Consider the following 12,500-nt stretch of genomic DNA (forward strand, 5'->3'; position numbering starts at 1 on the left):
GACGCTTCCGTCTGAGACTGAGAAGTCTGAACAGATCATACAGTTACAGTGTAACTAGTGCAGAGTGCTGGAGAGGGGAGGAGGAGGGGGAGGGGGGAGGGGAGGGGGGAAGAGGGGGGAGGAGGAGGGAGAGAGGGAGGAGGGGGAGGAGGGAGAGGGGGAGGAGGGGGAAGGGGGGAGGAGGAGGGGGAGAAGGAGGAGGGGGAGGAGGGAGAGGGGGGAAGAGGGGGGAGGAGGAGGGAGAGAGGGAGGAGGGGGAAGGGGGGAGGAGGAGGGGGAGAAGGAGGAGGGGGAGGAGGGAGAGGGGGGAAGAGGGGGAGGAGGAGGGAGAGAGGGAGGAGGGACAGGGGGAAGAGGGGGGGAAGAGGGGGGAGGAGGAGGGGGAGGGGGGAGGGGAGGGGGGAAGAGGGGGAGGAGGAGGGAGAGGGGGGGGGGGGGAAGAGGGGGAGGAGGGAGGGGGGAGAGGGAGGAGGAGGAGAGGGGGGAAGAGGGGGGAGGAGGAGGGAGAGAGGGAGGAGGAGGAGGGAGAGGGGGAAGAGGGGGGGGGGGGAAGAGGGGGGAGGAGGAGGGGGAGGGGGGAGGGGAGGGGGGAAGAGGGGGGAGGAGGAGGGAGAGAGGGAGGAGGGGGAAGGGGGGAGGAGGAGTGGGAGAAGGAGGAGGGGGAGGAGGAGGGAGGGGGGAGAGGGAGGAGGAGGAGAGGGAGGAGGAGGGGGCCTGTCAGGAAAGGTGAGAGACAGCAGTCTTACCCGCTCAACACACCCAGAACCAGGTTAAGAACAAAGAACGATCCGAATATGACCAGACTGACAAAGTAGACCCAAGGCAGCTCCAACCCCATGGCGTCGTTCATCTGAGGGTGCCCCAGCGCGCCAGAGAAGAGGAGCGAGAGAGAGATGAAGAAAGAAAGAAAGAAAGAAAGAAAGAAAGAAAGAAAGAAAAGGAGAAATAAACACAGTTCATAGTGAAGGACAGAATGAAGGCCAGTGTTGGACGTAGGGAAGGAGACAGAGGACAGCGTCAGGGTTGGGGAGGAGACAGCGTCAGGGTTGGGGAGGAGAGCCTGCGGAGCCTTCAGGGAGGTGGATCTGGGTAAGAGCATTACAGCAGAGCTAGCTGTGCTCCAGCCTAGCTGTGCTCCAGGCTAGCTGTGGTCCAGGCTAGCTGTGGTCCAGCCTAGCTGTGCTCCAGCCTAGCTGTGCTCCAGGCTAGCTGTGGTCCAGGCTAGCTGTGGTACAGCCTAGCTGTGCTCCAGCCTAGCTGTGCTCCAGGCTAGCTGTGGTACAGCCTAGCTGTGCTCCAGCCTAGCTGTGCTCCAGGCTAGCTGTGGTACAGCCTAGCTGTGCTCCAGGCTAGCTGTGCTCCAGCCTAGCTGTGGTACAGCCTAGCTGTGCTACAGCCTAGCTGTGCTCCAGGCTAGCTGTGCTCCAGCCTAGTTGTGCTCCAGCCTAGCTGTGCTCCAGGCTAGCTGTGGTACAGCCTAGCTGTGCTCCAGGCTAGCTGTGCTCCAGCCTAGCTGTGCTCCAGGCTAGCTGTGCTCCAGCCTAGCTGTGGTACAGCCTAGCTGTGCTACAGCCTAGCTGTGCTCCAGGCTAGCTGTGCTCCAGCCTAGTTGTGCTCCAGCCTAGCTGTGCTCCAGGCTAGCTGTGGTACAGCCTAGCTGTGCTCCAGCCTAGCTGTGCTCCAGGCTAGCTGTGGTCCAGGCTAGCTGTGCTCCAGCCTAGCTGTGCTCCAGCCTAGCAGTGCTCCAGGCTAGCTGTGCTCCAGGCTAGCTGTGGTACAGCCTAGCTGTGCGCCAGCCTAGCTGTGCTCCAGGCTAGCTGTGCTCCAGCCTAGCTGTGCTCCAGGCTAGCTGTGCTCCAGCCTAGCTGTGCTCCAGCCTAGTCCTGCAGTCCTGCTCTCGGCTCCCGGCTGACACAGACTCAGGTAAGGAGTATGAAAGGTTCTCAGACGGCATGCAGGGGGGAAGGGTGCTGGGGGAAAGGGTGGAGGGAATATGGGGGGGGGGGGCATGGATGGGACAGGGGGGTTGCAGTGGAGTGGGGGGGCATGGGGGGGCATGGGGGGGAGGGTGCGGGGGAGCGGGGGGTCCTCACCCAGTACAGCACGTCGGTCCAGCCCTCCATGGTGATGCACTGGAACACTGTCAGCATGGCAAACAGGAAGTTGTCAAAGTTGGTGATGCCGCCGTTGGGGCCGTGCCAGCCCTCCCGGCACTCTGTACCGTTCATGGGGCACTGGCGCCCGTGACCAGAGATAGCACACGGAGCGGGCTCCTCCTCCGCTATCTTGTCTGAGGAGAGAGGGGGGGAGATGGGGAGGGGGGGAGATGGGGGGGGGAGGGAGAGATGGGGAGGGGGGGAGATGGGGGGGGGGAGGGAGAGATGGGGAGGGAGAGATGGGGAGGGGGGGAGATGGGGGAGATGGGGAGGGAGAGATGGGGAGGGAGAGATGGGGAGGGGGGGAGATGGGGGAGATGGGGAGGGAGAGATGGGGAGGGAGAGATGGGGAGGGGGGGGAGAGAGATGGGGAGGGGGGGAGGGAGAGATGGGAAGAGGGGGAGGGAGAGATGGAGGCAGAGAGAAAAAAGAAAGTGAGGCAGAACAAGGTGATAGTGATGCTACAGTGGGCCTGCACACACACACACACACACACACACACACACACACACAGTGTCCAGTACCTGAGCCGGGCATGTAGCAGGTGGCGTGCATCTTGCCAATGAAGAGCTCCAGTCCGATGATGGCGTAGATGATGATGACGAAGAGGACCAGCAGGGCGATGTGGAGGAGAGGTACCATGGCTTTAATGATGGAGTTCAACACCACCTGCAAACCTGCAGCAGGAGAACACACACTTAGAGGAGTTGACAAAACAGAACACTATTGAGGTAAGGGATGATTTTGAGTGGTTCAATTGCATACGTGTGTGTGTGTGTATCTGTGTGTGTGAATGTGTGTGGTGTGTTGGTAAGTTCTGTTGTTTACCAGAGTTGTTACCGTTTCTGTGTTAGTGTAGCGTGACGACTGTCAAGCTGTGGATGTGTGGAAGTCACCACCAGCGTTACATAATATTATTTCTTAAGTGAGTAACGAAGTAATATAACAGGTTACATTTTGATATTGAGTAATATTATTACAGTTACTTATTTAAGTAACTTGTGTTACTTGTCCAAGTTACTGCATGAATTAAACAAATGACTTAGATAGCCTTATGAATACAGATTGTTGTCTAAACGACACTTCCTGGGCGCAGTAGCCTGACAGTTTGCCTTTGATTGTTCCTGTGTGCACGCCACGTGTTTACATTTTTACAAGTATGGATGTGTGTGTTTGTGTAAATGTTAGTTTGATGTGACGAGCATGTGCGACAGCGTGTGAATAAGTGTGTGTGTGTGTTATCACACAGAAACAGAAGCGGTGTCTCTGAGGCATCGATTTAGGACAGCCTGTTGGAGAGAGAACACTCCCGAGGGTCTGCACATACACACACACACACACACACACACACACACACACAGACACGCCATATGGGCTCACGACGTTCGAGGCTCCAGCCCCTGAACTCTGTCGCAGAACTCACAGGACTGGGCTGTGAGGGGAGGAGGGAGGGAGGGAGGGAGGGAGGGAGGGAGGGAGGGAGGGAGGGAGGGAGGGAGGGAGGGAGGGAGGGAGGGAGGGAGGGAGGGAGGGAGGGAGGGAGGGAGGGAGGGAGGGAGGGAGGGGTGTGCTGGGCTCACACTAGTTTAGGAACATGTGATTCCAACAGAGAGACACTCTGTTGGGGATGGGGATGAAAAGAGCGAAGTTTAGATGAACTTCGCTTCCAAATCAGCGTCTATTAGAGTATCTAATGACGCTTTGCCTTTTGTATCACCCCCTTTACCCCCCCACCATGCCCCTCAAACCCCCCACCATGCCCCTCTACCCCCCCACCACGCCCCTCTACCCCCCACCACGCCCCTCTACCCCCCCACCATGCCCCTCTACTCCCCCACCATGCCCCTCTACCCCCCCACCACGCCCCTCTACCCCCCCACCATGCCCCTCTACCCCCCCACCATGGCCCTCTACCCCCCCACCACGCCCCTCTACCCCCCCACCATGCACCTCTACCCCCCCACCACGGCCCTCTACCCCCCCACCACGCCCCTCTACCCCCCCACCACGCCCCTCTACCCCCCCACCACGGCCCTCTACCCCCCCACCATGCCCCTCAACCCCCCCACCACGCCCCTCTACCCCCCCACCATGCACCTCTACCCCCCACCACGCCCCTCTACCCCCCCACCATGCCCCTCTACTCCCCCACCATGCCCCTCTACCCCCCCACCACGCCCCTCTACCCCCCCACCACGCCCCTCTACCCCCCCACCATGCCCCTCTACTCCCCCACCACGCCCCTCTACCCCCCCACCACGCCCCTCTACCCCCCCACCATGCCCCTCTACCCCCCCACCACGCCCCTCTACCCCCCCACCACGCCCCTCTACCCCCCCACCATGGCCCCTCTACCCCCCCACCACGCCCCTCTACCCCCCCACCACGCCCCTCTACCCCCCCACCACGGCCCTCTACCCCCCCACCATGCCCCTCAACCCCCCCACCACGCCCCTCTACCCCCCCACCACGCCCCTCTACCCCCCCTCCATGCCCCTCAACCCCCCCACCACGCCCCTCTACCCCCCCACCATGCCCCTCTACCCCCCCACCATGGCCCTCTACCCCCCCACCATGGCCCTCTACCCCCCCACCATGCACCTCTACCCCTCCACCACGCCCCTCTACCCCCCCACCATGGCCCTCTACCCCCCCACCACGCCCCTCTACCCCCCCACCACGGCCCTCTACCCCCCCACCACGCCCCTCTACCCCCCCACCATGCCCCTCTACCCCCCCACCATGCCCCTCTACCCCCCCACCACGCCCCTCTACCCCCCCACCATGGCCCTCTACCCCCCCACCACGCCCCTCTACCCCCCCACCATGGCCCTCTACCCCCCCACCACGCCCCTCTACCCCCCCACCATGCCCCTCTAACCCCCCACCATGCCCCTCTTTCCTGGAGAATCTACGGGCCTACATGAAGAACTCATTAGTGTCATGGAGCCAGATGCTGTTCTCTCCAGGACCAGTCTGGAGCTGAACACTGGAAGGGAAACAGCTGTTTCTGGGAGAGAGGGAACTGAGAGGGTGTGTGGGGGGGGGGGAGGGAGGGAGGGTTGGGGGTGGAGCAGAGTCGAAGGGTCACCTTTAGGGTTAGGTGACAGTGGGAGGGAGGGTGGCAGGGGTGCAAAGTGGAAGGATCACTTTTACGTGTGTCTGTGTGTGTGTGTGTGTGTGTCTGTGTGTGTGTGTGTGTGTGTGTGTGTGTGTGTGTGTGTCTGTGTGTGTCTGTGTGTGTGTGTGTGTGTGTCTGTGTGTGTCTGTGTGTGTGGCATCACTCACTGGGCACTCCTGAGACGAGCCGCAGGGGTCGCAGCACGCGGAAGGCTCTCAGGGCTTTGACGTCGAAGCCCCCTGACTTCCCGGCGTGGCCATGCATGGAGGGGTGCACGGCCAGGACCTCCTCCACCACCTCCTCCTTCTCCTCCTCTTTGGTCAAAAGCTCCAGGACCACGCTGAACAACCTGCCGCCCCCAAAGCCCACAGCACACAGGGTCAGACAGGGACACCGCATACGGTACCAGAAGAACAGGTCAACTGACGTGGTGGAGACGTAAACAAATCCGTACGTAGTCACAGAGTAAACAAAGAGTCACAGAGTAAACAAAGAGTCACAGAGTAAACAAAGAGTCACAGAGTAAACAAATCACCGATATTCATGTGGTCGGTTCCGGGGCTCTTTTTTTGCATCCCTTCCCAGGGGGGCCTGGGGAGGAGGGGAGGGAGGGAGGGAGGGAGTACTTGTGGCTGCTGCAATTGGGGCAAATATTTTTACTACATCACCTCCAAACCTAGGGAATCAAACCGGCAACCTTCTGATTAATGGCCCGATTCCCCAACCGCTCAGCCATCTGACCCCCCATTAAACGTATCAAACGTTCAAACATTTGGAGAAAGACAAGAGTTTTCAAGAGTGTACTTAAATTTTTCAACTGATGAGTGTGTCTGTGTATATATATATATATGTTATTTTTACAACCTACATTTGTTGCTGCTTATTTAGTCTTTAAAATACAAAGCATGAAAGTGTAGAATGAAACAGGGTTCTCTTATTTTCTTTCATAAGAGGCTGATGGTGATGTGGGGGCCTCACCGCCTAGTTCAGCCATTCACAACCTTTTCCACTTCGCGGCCCACTTACTTAGCAAAAATATTGCTGAAATATTAGCTGAAATATTTTTTCTACCTCAACCTTTTGGTCAAAACCTTTTTTTTGTAACTGTTTTTTTTTTGTTTACCCCAAAAATTGGGAAAACTTTTTTAAACCTCTCTAAACGTTTTTTTGTCAAAACTTTGTTCAAAAATGATTAATTTCAAAATGTAAAAAAAAAAACGTCATGGCCAACCGTCATGGCGTGGCCAGATCAACGCTGCCCCTGCACGCTGCACGCCGGCTGAGATCTGACCCAGCTACCCACTGGACTGTGTGTATTAGAGGAAACATGAGGGAGGGAGGGAGGGAGGGAGGGAGGGAGGGAGGGAGGGAGGGAGGGAGGGAGGGAGGGAGGGAGGGAGGGAGGGAGGGAGGGAGGGAGGGAGGGAGGGAGGGAGGGAGGGAGGGAGGGAGGCGACAGAGAGGTGGCAGATAACGAGAAGAGAATGTCCAGAGGGAGGGAGACAGGTAGTGAGTGAGAGAGAGAAAGAGAGAGAGAGAGAGAGAGAGAGAGGAAAAGAGAGAGAGACAGAGAGAGAGAGAGAGAGAGAGAGAGAGAGAGAGAGAGAGAGAAAGAGAGAGAGAGAGAGAGAGAGAGAGAGAGAGAGAGAGAGAGAGAGGAAACGGGAAGACAAAAAGGAATCAGAAGGAGGTTAATATGAGAAAAAATGAAGAGGAAGTGCAGAGAAAGAGAGACAGGAGTAAGAAAGAGGGGGAGAGAGGAAGGGAGACCAAGAGAGAAAAAAAGAGAGAGAAAAGAGATAGAAGGGTGGGGTCAGAGGCAGAGGATGGTGAGTCACTCTGGTGGTGCTGTAGAGGTGCTGTAGAGGTACTGTAGAGGCACTGTAGAGGCACTGTATTATTCTGCATGTCTTTTCTGGGTCACATGCGCCGTGGGTGTGAGGAGGGGAGGGTCTCCACTGAGAGACTTGCAGCGGAGGGGGGGATAACTGCTGACGGGGGAGAGAGAGAAAGAGAGAGGAAGAGAGAGGGGAAGAGAGAGAGAGCAAGGAAGAAGGAGGGGAAGAGAGAGAGAGAGCGAGGAAGAGAGAGAGGAATAGAGAGAGAGGGAGAGGAAGAGAGAGAGGGAGAGGAAGAGAGAGGGGAAGAGAGAGAGAGAGAGAGAGAGAGTGAGAGAGGGAAGAGAGAGACAGAGAGAGAGAGGTAGAGAGAGGGAAAGAGAGGGGGAAGACAGAGAGGTAGAGAGAGAGAGAGAGAGAGAGAGAGAGAGAGAGGGGGAAGAGAGAGGGAGAGAGAGAGAGAGAGAGAGAGAGAGAGAGAGAGAGAGAGAGAGAGAGGAAGAGAGAGAGAGGGGGGAAGAGAGAGGGGAAGAGAGAGAGAGAGGCTTGGGGCCCAGTGTGCCCTCAGCCCTGTGTGACTGCAGCATACTGTACTGTGACTGCTACTGTCACGATGATGAGGGCCACTGCAGAAGCCAGAGTAATCCCTCACAGACGACAACAACAACAACAACAACAGGAGTGACAGCAGGCCGCCCAGGCCCCCCCCCTGCTGGGCCACACAGCCCCCGAGAGGCCGAGCCTCAGAGACCAACCTCACCTACAGCCACGGTACACCCATCACAACCCAGACATGAGCTGAAGAGGAAGATCCCAAACCAGACAGAACCAGACCGAACGAGACAAACGCGAGACTAAACACGTTGGCAGGGCAACGCAAGGTCGTACTCACCCGATGACCACGATGACAAAATCCAGCATGTTCCAGCCGTTCCTCACATAAGCGTTCTGGTGCATCACCAGACCGTAGGCGATGATCTTCAGGAACGTCTCGATGGTGAAGATGACCAGGAAGGCATATTCTACTGTTTCCTGTCAAGACAAAACAAGCACAGTCACTTACACAGGCCAGTCAAAGCCATTTCAGCATGATGACCTTTGATATTAGTGCCAATACGTGGGGTAGTGTGGGTAGGAACAATTAGACTGTGGTAGCACAGAACATAACTCAATCACACACACACATCTCCAGTCACACAGTCACACAGCACACACACACTTTGTAAAAAGACAATTGGGTCTTTTTTTGTGGCCTGAATTTGAGAGTGATGACTAAATCCAGTGAGAAAGAGATCTAAAACTAAACTGGGGCTCTGAATGTTATGTAAATGCAAATCACAGGATGGATACAATGAAAGGCAGGAGACACGTGCACACACACACATACACACACACACACACACACACACACACAGGCACAGGTTTTTGGATTAGCTGGCCAGACACGGCTATAGCCCTTGAGTAAAGCAGAATGAATCTGGTTAATCCAGTTTATCAATGTCAAACACAAAGTGGTTTTGCTCTCCACAGGAGTAGCAGGGCGGCCGACTACAACACTGACAGGGAAGAGAGAGGGGGAGGAGAGTGAGGAGAGGAGAGAAGGAGAAGTTGAGTGGAGGGGGGAGTGGAGGAGAGAAGGGAGAGGGCGAGAGTACCTGTCCATGTGATCACATCACATTCTCAGTGGTGTGATCTCACCCTACATCCCTCCCATCACCCCCCCCCCCCCACACACACACACACACACACACACACACACGCAGTCTTGGTCATCTCTCCCAAAGCCCCCGCAACGATTACCAGACATCCATTCACACAAAAACATAACTAGAGTACGATGGCCGGTGTGTGTGGAAATCAGAGCATTTTGCCACAGCGTCCCTTAAGTGTAACCACGGAGACTACACGTCACGAGCGTGTTGCTGGTGACTCACGTGCCGCGATCACGCAGCCCGAAACTCCTCGTCAGGGGCGACCCCAGCTACGGCCGCCGTTCCTCATAAACCACAGCACCAGACCCTGCGCACGCCAGGGACGAACAGGAAGTTAGGCCTCAGCACAAGAGGAAGTGACACGCGTCCTGACAGGGCGCTGCAGGAAGCTGACACGGCCTGGGTCCGTGGGGACGGAGGAGTGGACGGCCAGTGTGGGACCCGGTGAGCGGTCACCAGGCCCAGGGCGTCCTGCACGGCATGCTGACTCAGCGCTGACTGTGAGCCGTACAGCAGCCGGCTTCAACCCTGGTCCTCAGGGCCCACTGGCCTGCTGGCTAGGATGGCCTGGATGGTTTCTATGCTGTGTTATGGTGGTGGTGTGTTAAGGTGTGTTAAGGTGTGTTAAGGTGTGTTAAGGTGTGTTATGGTGTTATTGTGGTGCCTGACTGGGGTTCTTTAAGGCTCTGTGAGCTCCTCAGAGTACACACATATCTCTCTCTCTCCCCCCTCTCTCCCCCTCTCTCTCTCCCCCTCTCTCTCTCCCCCTGCCATCTCTCTCTCTCTGTGTCCCCTCTCGCTCTCTCTTAAGTTACTGCACCATCCATTATACATGAGTCCAGGCAGGTCAGTCTATTACTCAGCATTATACAGTACTCATAAGTAAGCTCTTTTTCTAAGCCTGGTCTGGAGCCTTCAGAGCAAGAACGAGCTTCGCTTTTGCAACCTCACGTTAATGCAGTCTAACTCAGAGGAACTTCTCATGGAGGATATTCTGTATTATGGTTGTTGGTCTAGGACTGGTCTAGATCTGGAACCAGCCCTATGACAGCTAGACCAGCCCTATGAAAGCTAGACCAGCCCTATGACAGCTAGACCAGCCCTATGACAGCTAGACCAGCCCTATGAAAGCTAGACCAGCCCTATGACAGCTAGACCAGCCCTATGACAGTTAGACCAGCCCTATGACAGCTAGACCAGCCCTATGACAGCTAGACCAGCCCTATGAAAGCTAGACCAGCCCTATGACAGCTAGACCAGCCCTATGAAAGCTAGACCAGCCCTATGACAGCTATACCAGCCCTATGAAAGCTAGACCAGCCCTATGACAGTTACATCAGCCCTATGACAGCTAGACCAGCCCTATGAAAGCTAGACCAGCCCTATGACAGTTAGACCAGCCCTATGAAAGCTAGACCAGCCCTATGACAGTTAGACCAGCCCTATGACAGCTAGACCAGCCCTATGACAGTTAGACCGGCCCTATGACAGCTAGACCAGCCCTATGACAGTTTGACCAGAGCGAGGCCCAGGTCTACGCCTGCCTGGCGTCCAGACTGATATGTAGGGCTGGTCTCCTGCCTGCCTCCAGGGTCCTCTGTGTGTCTGTTCTGTGTCTGTTCTGTATCTGTTCTGTGTCTGTTCTGTGTCTGTTCTGTGTCTGTTCTGTGTCTGTTCTGTGTCTGTTCTGTGTCTGTTCTGTCTCTGTTCTGTGTCTGTTCTGTGTCTGTTCTGTATCTGTTCTGTGTCTGTTCTGTCTCTGTTCTGTGTCTGTTCTGTGTCTGTTCTGTGTCTGTTCTGTGTCTGTTCTGTATCTGTTCTGTATCTGTTCTGTCTCTGTTCTGTGTCTGTTCTGTGTCTGTTCTGTCTCTGTTCTGTGTCTGTTCTGTGTCTGTTCTGTCTCTGTTCTGTGTCTGTTCTGTGTCTGTTCTGTGTCTGTTCTGTCTCTGTTCTGTGTCTGTTCTGTGTCTGTTCTGTCTCTGTTCTGTGTCTGTTCTGTCTCTGTTCTGTCTCTGTTCTGTCTCTGTTCTGTATCTGTTCTGTGTCTGTTCTGTCTCTGTTCTGTGTCTGTTCTGTCTCTGTTCTGTGTCTGTTCTGTGTCTGTTCTGTCTCTGTTCTGTCTCTGTTCTGTATCTGTTCTGTGTCTGTTCTGTGTCTGTTCTGTCTCTGTTCTGTCTCTGTTCTGTGTCTGTTCTGTGTCTGTTCTGTCTCTGTTCTGTGTCTGTTCTGTCTCTGTTCTGTGTCTGTTCTGTGTCTGTTCTGTGTCTGTTCTGTGTCTGTTCTGTGTCTGTTCTGTCTCTGTTCTGTGTTTGTTCTGTGTGGGGTCATCACGTCTCTGCTCCCTATTCTCCAGTGGTCTTCACGTCTGAATGCAGTCAGAGAGGTTTGGCCTGTGGCGTCAGGGGGGAGTGAACATTAGACACACTCACTTAACCCTTCACATGCCACAACACCACGCCACAATCCAGCACATACGGTACAGCACACGCCCCTCTGTTCACTATGAATACCATGTTCACACCAACTCATACCCCCTCACACGCACACACGCACACCAACTCATACCCCCTCACACGCACACACGCACACCAACTCATACCCCCTCACACACACACAAACCAGGGATGGAAATTACATTTTGTCCACCGGCCACTGTGGCAGGTGGATTTCAAAATCTACCAGCCACTCAATGTTTTTACCAGCCACTTTCTTGTTTTTAACAGACGATGTGTAACTGCATGTGAAAATGTATACTACAAGATCTACAATACTGAAGCAGTTTATTTAATCTCAAGTCTCAATGAAACACTGACACTTGCAGAGTGCTACGTTAAAATGTGAATCCGAGGCAAAAAGGCCACTTCTCTTGGCAGCGGTCAGTTATCCATAGCAACGGTCTGTTATCGAAACATAATTGACCGCAGAACGTTGGGAAGCACCATTCAAGTGAATGGGGCATTCTGCAGCATTAAGAACAGCCGTGTAACCATTTAATTTACCCGCCACGGTGGCCGGTAGCTGAAGCGAGTTTACCCGCTACAACACAAAATCACCCGCATTTGGCTGGTGGCAGGTGCTAATTTCCATCCCTGACACAAACACACACCAACTCATACCCCCTCACACGCACACACACACACACACACACCATGCACACACACCAACTCATACCCCCTCACACACACACACCATGCACACACACACACCAACTCACACCCCCTCACATGCACACACACAGAGTTACAAACACATACACACACACCAACTGGAGGTCCTGAGGGGGTCTTTAGTCCCTGTGCTCCATACACAGCATGATTTCAGGACCATAGTGGTCTGCAGGGCTCGTTTTGCCAACAGTTTACTGCCGACTGAGTGGAGCACTTAGCCTTGAGTAAGAGTCACAGGGCCCCTTTGTTACCGCGGTAACAGGTTGAGGCTGGCTTGCAGCTGCCCCCATTCTCAACAGAACGCAGCAGAGGATTGGAGAGGAACAACAGGATGAATAGAGAGGGAGGGAGGGAGGGAGGGAGGGAGGGAGGGAGGGAGGGAGGGAGGGAGGGAGGGAGGGAGGGAGGGAGGGAGGGAGGGAGGGAGGGAGGGAGGGAGGGAGGGAGGGAGGGAGGGAGGGAGGGAGGGAGGGAGGGAGGGAGAAAAAGAGGGAGAGAAAGAGGGA

At 55.5% G+C, this 12,500-nt stretch overlaps 1 protein-coding gene across 1 annotated transcript in view; it reads right to left on the reverse strand.

Annotated features, from left to right (window-relative positions):
* The window catches only part of cacna1da (calcium channel, voltage-dependent, L type, alpha 1D subunit, a), a 72,159-nt gene that overhangs the window by 44,691 nt on the left and 14,968 nt on the right, over positions 1–12,500 (reverse strand). The window contains exons 3-7 of the mRNA XM_084705635.1: positions 8,008–8,147; positions 5,445–5,626; positions 2,681–2,833; positions 2,094–2,290; positions 747–850 (exon numbers count right to left, since the gene is read on the reverse strand). Of these exons, the coding sequence (XP_084561761.1) occupies positions 747–850; positions 2,094–2,290; positions 2,681–2,833; positions 5,445–5,626; positions 8,008–8,147 (776 nt within the window). The remainder of the gene's footprint in view (positions 1–746; positions 851–2,093; positions 2,291–2,680; positions 2,834–5,444; positions 5,627–8,007; positions 8,148–12,500) is intronic.

The sequence above is a fragment of the Hypomesus nipponensis genome, chromosome 9 (genome assembly GCF_054491055.1).
Source record: "Hypomesus nipponensis isolate SF chromosome 9, ASM5449105v1, whole genome shotgun sequence".
NCBI lineage: Eukaryota > Metazoa > Chordata > Actinopteri > Osmeriformes > Osmeridae > Hypomesus > Hypomesus nipponensis.